Source organism: Rhinichthys klamathensis, unplaced genomic scaffold (assembly GCF_029890125.1).
Source record: "Rhinichthys klamathensis goyatoka isolate OS25496 unplaced genomic scaffold, OSU_Roscu_1.1 h1tg000011l_1, whole genome shotgun sequence".
NCBI classification, from domain to species: domain Eukaryota; kingdom Metazoa; phylum Chordata; class Actinopteri; order Cypriniformes; family Leuciscidae; genus Rhinichthys; species Rhinichthys klamathensis.
In genome coordinates, this window is record NW_026606564.1 from 1,061,682 (window position 1) to 1,067,982 (window position 6,301).

General features: G+C 41.0%; 1 protein-coding gene across 1 annotated transcript; it reads right to left on the bottom strand.

Moving 5' to 3' along the window:
- Positions 1–866: 866 nt before the first annotated feature.
- On the bottom strand, positions 867–4,625 carry si:ch211-252f13.5 (uncharacterized). Its single transcript, XM_056263314.1, has 4 exons — positions 3,980–4,625; positions 3,207–3,733; positions 2,981–3,047; positions 867–2,905 (listed from the first exon to the last, which is right to left on the bottom strand). The coding sequence occupies exons 1-4, from the start codon at positions 4,491–4,493 to the stop codon at positions 1,395–1,397; spliced, it is 2,619 nt and encodes an 872-aa protein (XP_056119289.1). The 5' UTR covers positions 4,494–4,625; the 3' UTR covers positions 867–1,394.
- Between the last annotated feature and the right edge of the window lie 1,676 nt (positions 4,626–6,301).

The following is a 6,301-nucleotide window of genomic DNA, read 5'->3' on the forward strand; positions in this document are numbered from 1 at the left end:
AACAGTAGTATTATTGCATCCTCTAACACTGAACACCTGAACTGTCACTTTACCAGACATTTAACCCTTACACTGAGAGAAAGCCATAAAGTTCATCTCATCTGTCCTGACAGAGAGAAAAATAGACTCTTGATTCACATTTCTCAGGTTAGCATCTAAATCTCTATACATTATGTTGCTAACATTTGAGTGTTGTTCTAAGTGAGGTAGATATTTGTAGCAAAACAAAGATATTTGCATGTCTGATTTTCTATGTTAAGCATCTTTTTCTCGTTTTTTAACCACTGATTAATTCCCATCTGTGTGAAATTTTAGAGGGGGCTGTATGGTGAGGGCCGCCTGTGAGAACTGACCTGACCCTGTTAAAGTAGCCATAATTCAGTGCTTCACGTTAGCCCTTTGAAGGGCTCAGTCTATCACACTCTTCTCCTTATGGAATAACTTTAGATCAACGTCATCCCCTGCTCCCAGTAAAGCTTTAATATTAACCAAATGTCTTGGAAAACCGCAAGTCTGCGTACATGCTTCCTAAGATTATAAACCAATTTTCAGCCCTAGTTTGGCTTCAGTTTCTTTTAGGGCCTTTTTATAGAAACCTTAAAAAACTAAGGTGTATTTGTACAAGTATTTGTTGTATTATTATTTGCGATAAATTAAATGTCATAATTTCTGCTTTGAGAATAGCAACACAAAAAATAAAGGAGGCCAAAGTTCTACTTCTATCCTGTTTGAACTAAATCTGCATATTAAAGAGCACAATTAAAGACATCTGGTTCTGTGCGCCACAGACACCTGCATTTGATTCTCACTACCAACAGAAAATGTTTACCACCTTTTTCTGGTAAAAAATAAAATAACAACAACATATAGTTGAAAGTTTTATTCAAAGAAACAGGCAAGATACAAAACATGCTGTAAGAAGTCCCCTCATTTAAGGTGAGGAAAACAGCAAATAATTAAGGAAATATACGTAGATAATAAAATGGTTGAATGCTATGAAGTGCAAATATAATAAAAAGAAAATTACCTGATCAGAACTGGTAGATGCAAACATTTTAAAATGAAACCATACAACAACCTATCACACAAAGATCCGTAAATAATAATAATAATAAAAAAGAAAGAGTAAATTAATCATATTTTCTCAACTTTTTTTTTTTAAATCATACGTGATGACACAATGCCACTTAAAACCCAGAAATCTACCCTGAAGTAAACTTTTCTTTTTGTACTATTTGGTTGTACAGGTTAGACAATTTAGAAATTAAGCTTAACCAACGACTAATTGATGCCTAAATAAAACCATCATCCAAATGTACCTCAGCTAAATGCACAAAGACAGTAAAAACATCAGCATGGCAGCTTAACTTCATGCTAGCTGAATCATGCTATGATCATGCAGCTGTCCAGAGGATAGAAATGCTACTTCCTGAATCATGGGCGATTTGGTTGATGCGCCCTCTCACACAGTCCACTGTAGCGAAGATCACAGTGCCGTTACGCACCTGGAACGATCCCCTCAGTCCCACGCTTGCCCATACACTTCCCTCCGGCATGTGTCCACTAATCTGTTGAGCTACAGGGGCTGGCTGAACCCCCTGAGACCCACTCTGTTGGAGCAAGGTGAGTTTGATTAAACTGCATGAGTGGATAAGCCGCAGATCTAAGGCCACACTTGCTGTCCCTGCCTCCCGAAAGATGAAGTCTCTGTGATCTTTGGTTCCAGCAAGTGCAACTTGTGGAACTGCTGGAGTTGTCTGATGGAAGAACAAGGCCTTATTCCGCACTGCACCAGAGGGGAGACTCTTCCTGGACACGGAGGCTGACAGGGCAGTGGACACAGCCGAAGGGATCCACACCAGACTGAGCATGCTAATCCCAGAGTCGTCGCCAAAGTAGCGCACATTGCACTGCGCGGGTGCAAGGATCTCGAAGGTGAGCATATCCCCAGAATCCACAGTGGTGGCAGCCGACAGAGATATAGACGTATCTCTGTAATGAACACCAGGCTTGAATGCACGGGTCAGCTCAGCACTGCTTCCGTTGTGGTTCACGTATGCAAGTAAGTAGAAGCCCTCTGAGATGCAGGCTTGACCCATTGAGTACAATGCTTGCTGAAGGACGAACTTCACAGTGCCACTTTCCCTGAAGCGCACCCCACGATTGTCATGGGTCAGCCCGACCATGTAAGGGTCGGAGATGGATGAGGTACGGAAGGCAGGACGGTAGTTGGTGTGGTAATGCGCAGAGGCAACGGCCTGAGCAGTCATAGCAACTGCACCTGTGTCATGGGACAACCAGAACAGACTGAATGGTGCTATTAGGCTGCTCTGAAGGTACACGTCTTCATTGTCTTGGCTACACTGGTTGGTGACACTCTTGAGAGAAAGGTAGAGCATGTGACCTGGCTCCACAGCAGCTGCTCCACTCACACTGGCACTCTGGAGAGACTTCCCCTCCCGCTGCTCCAAACGCATGCCACTCAGATCCCGACCTTCACCTTCACTGGCATTCAGTCGCAAACATGCTTGGACAAAGCTGCGGCAGCCATGTCTTAAAGCAAGGTTATGGTCGACCCATACAAGACCATGCTGGTGGAGCACTATCCACCCATCAGTGCTGGAAAGAAGGCTTCCGTCACTATTGCCACGGATATGAAGTTGCTTATCAGGAAACTCACTACCCTTGGCTAGGTCAACATTACCAGACCAGGAAAGAGAGAGTCTGCTTTCAGAGGGGTTGGCGCACACCGCATCACTCGTGGCCAAACATGGGGACGTCATTGGCTGAGAATCGCATTCTGTACAGGCTTGACACTCTTCCATCTCAGAATTGTAAAAATAAGAGTGGCCACACATCCCAGCAGCTGCTTCCCTCTCCGACACGCCGGAGCAGCGGAATCCTCCTGAAACAATGCACTATGATTAATCTCTTAGGAAGTTAATCTTAAACAAATCTGGAAGTCTGGTAGGCAGCTTACCTGGTGTGTTGAGGCACTGGTTGCGTTCTTTACATATGTTTGGCATCTCTAGGCATTCGTCTCTGTCCTATTGGACAATTTTAGTTGTCATATTGTATTTTTTAAGTTGTTTAACTTATAATTTGACTAAAAGCTTTGACATCAAGTGTTGTTTACACATTTATTTGTTTGAATAAACTACATCAATTTAATTTGATTGCACCATCAGGGCTTGACAACAACATACCTGGCAAATCCTGTCGGCATGAATCGAACACTGAGCCACCAGAAAGAATCCTGGAGGGCAGACAGTGCATTTCTCACAACGTGGTCGGTCTGCACTGAAGTCGCAGTACTCATCTGCTCGGCAGGATCCACAGCCAAGTAGAGGTCTGTCAGCATCTGTAACACTAGCATCCATGTTCATCTTATGCATTGTGAAGGCCTCCTGAGAATAGGGTCTAACCTGGGATTGGAGACCATGCAAATGGCTCTCAGTGACTCCCTGCGGGCCTTGTACAGATAACTGTTTGACGCTGTCGAGAAGAAAACTGTATTGGGTCTTGACTTCCTCCATCTTTTCAAACATAATCCGTTGCTGGTCCAGTATTTCCCTTTGGTGGGCTAATAGAGCACTTTGCTGTTCTCTCAGTGTGCTCTGAATTTGCTTAACCTCAGCTTGCTGTCCCTGCAGCTGGGCCACCAGTTTATCTTGACCTTTTGTCAAATGCAAATGCAACACCAATGCATCTTCAGATTGGACCTCATTTGTGCCTGGTCAAAATGTAGGAAAAACATGACATTGAGTCACATTTCAAGCATGCTTTAACATTGTCACGGAATTGACATGCTTCCACAAACTGTCTGAGGAAGTAGGCAACAATCCAACATGTAATCAATTTTGCATGGCCATGAATGCATGGTGTGCAATTTAACAAGTGTAATATCACTATTACGAAAACACAGGACTGGTATCATAATACCCAGCACCCTGAAATAAATCATTCTATCATTGTTTACCTGGTTTAATGTCGCATGTTAACTGAATTCCAGTTGATGGCCCCCCTCGAGTTCCCAACTCCGGAAATTCCCCCAATACTTGCTCGGCTCTGTCCTGCATATGGACAAAAGACAGTCTGGTTCTTTCAACATCTGACCCTGTGATGCAGGCTTCTCCAACACAGGAATGCTGTTTGGGATCTTGTCGCATTCTTGCAGGGAGTTTACAACCGATTCCTTTGCACTCTTTAGTATCATTATTTGTTGGTCTTGGCGAGCCATGGCAACCTCTTCCCGTGCATCCCTGTGGGGTGAACACCTCAGCCGTGATGGTCCTCGGGTTTTCTTTCGGACTGCCACTTCTGCTGTTCTGCGGATGTATTACTGTGTAGGGAACCGATGGGCGTCTTGGAGCATAAACTGAATATCTGCTCTGGTGATCTGCTGATCTGGATGGAGACCTCTGGCAGTGCACTCCTGTGCAGATTCCACTCATCATCAGACAAATGAGAAATAAAAACCTTTGAGTTTCCATCGCAACTCGTGCACTGTGTAAAGGAAAATGCTAAAAGACACTTAAACTTGGGTCCCTTGTAATCCAGAGAATGAATCAGAACGGAGTCAAACACATGGTGAGTTTCGACAATTGTTTCCAAACTGTGAAAGCAAAAAATCTGATTAAAACAAACATTTTAAAGATTAAAAGCAGTAATATTTTCTGTCTGGAAGGGAACATGTGCTCTGCAACCTGTGGTGGAAGTTCTGAGGAAATGTCTATATGTGGCATTCCACACACTTAATTGGCAACAGGTTTCTCCAAGCCTCAGTTAACCCATAGAGTTCCCATGATACTTTTACATGTACGATTTTTAAAGAATTTAAAAATCTGCTCCATGTTAGACAGGTACATGTAGAGAGCATAGCTTAATCATGGTGTTTGATGGACACAGTTTCAAAGGGGGATTTAAATCATCACCGTCCTCATTAGTTATTATTGTTGTTTAGGTTTTACATGAATTTCTTTAAATGAATAATTGGAAATCACATTAATTCTCACAAATATTAAACTGAAGTTCATAAAGTCTCCAATCTGGTAATGTATACATATTCATCCCAATCTATTAAAGCAGATGAAACTGAAAATGTAGAATATTTTTTCACTGATATATTTGTCTCCCAATTCTGTTCCCTTGTAAAAAAATATGTAAATTATAAATGTATATAGTTAACAGTGTTCTAGAAACACATCAATGAGAATAAATCACCGTTTGAGCCCTTTCACACGTTAGTACAGGGTTCATTCTATGCTAAAGCATCTGTAATTACAACCGACATCTTTAATTACAACTGACATGTGTTTGTTTTCATCTGCCAGCCATAACCTGCTGTGGGATCATTTAAAGCTTCTGGGGTTAGTTAGAAGCAGCTCCCAAACACATATGACTTCCATGCACACATCTCAAATGCAACTTATGTACAGTAACTGTGAATTATATGTTTATATGTATATATGCTTATGTCTTCATTATGCCCTTTCATGTAATATTTATATTTGATTTGGCAGATGCACTGCATATAAACCTACACAGGCACACTACTGCAAATGATTCTTAATATAATAATATTTTTCTGTATGTTAATTCAAATGATTGTGTTTTTTTTGTGTGTGTTTCATGATTCTTTTCATAATTTCTCAGTAAAATGCATGCATTTTTATTCACAAAGCATGTGGTCAACAGAGGCTCCTAAACACCTCAACCCAGAGATTCCCCACTAAAACAAACAGATGTGGCTGCCGGGCTCTTGGCAACGCAGGAGAAACCAGACCTGGCTGTTTACATCCTGTTTTCACTTTCATATGGTAACAATAGATGTTGTCCTTTCTCTTAAAAGTACTCATTAAAACCTAATGGATGTCTGTTTTCTCTTGCATTCTTTGCATGTGTTCTTGGTATGACTGTATGGTAAAAAATAAAACTATTATATTTTACAGGAAATGATTTAATTGAACTGAACTTAACAGGTTTGTTCCACATTTCTTACTTGATAATAGCCTAATTCAGTTGACTTTATGATCAAATACATTCCATTGATCCACAGCATTTGGTTTCTTTTGATATTATATAATGTGGTCTTACACGTACTGTGCCATGCAATACAAAGTATTCTGTTCCCTATTTGATTTACTCACTGTACTAAATTGTACACCTTACTTTGATATTTTGTACTTTTTGACATCTGAAAATTTGAAATTTAAACAAAACATTACTTTATATTAGAAAATGTGCGTTCTTGCAATGCATTTGACAGGCTCTTTGTTGCACTCTGAAAGAAATGTCTAAT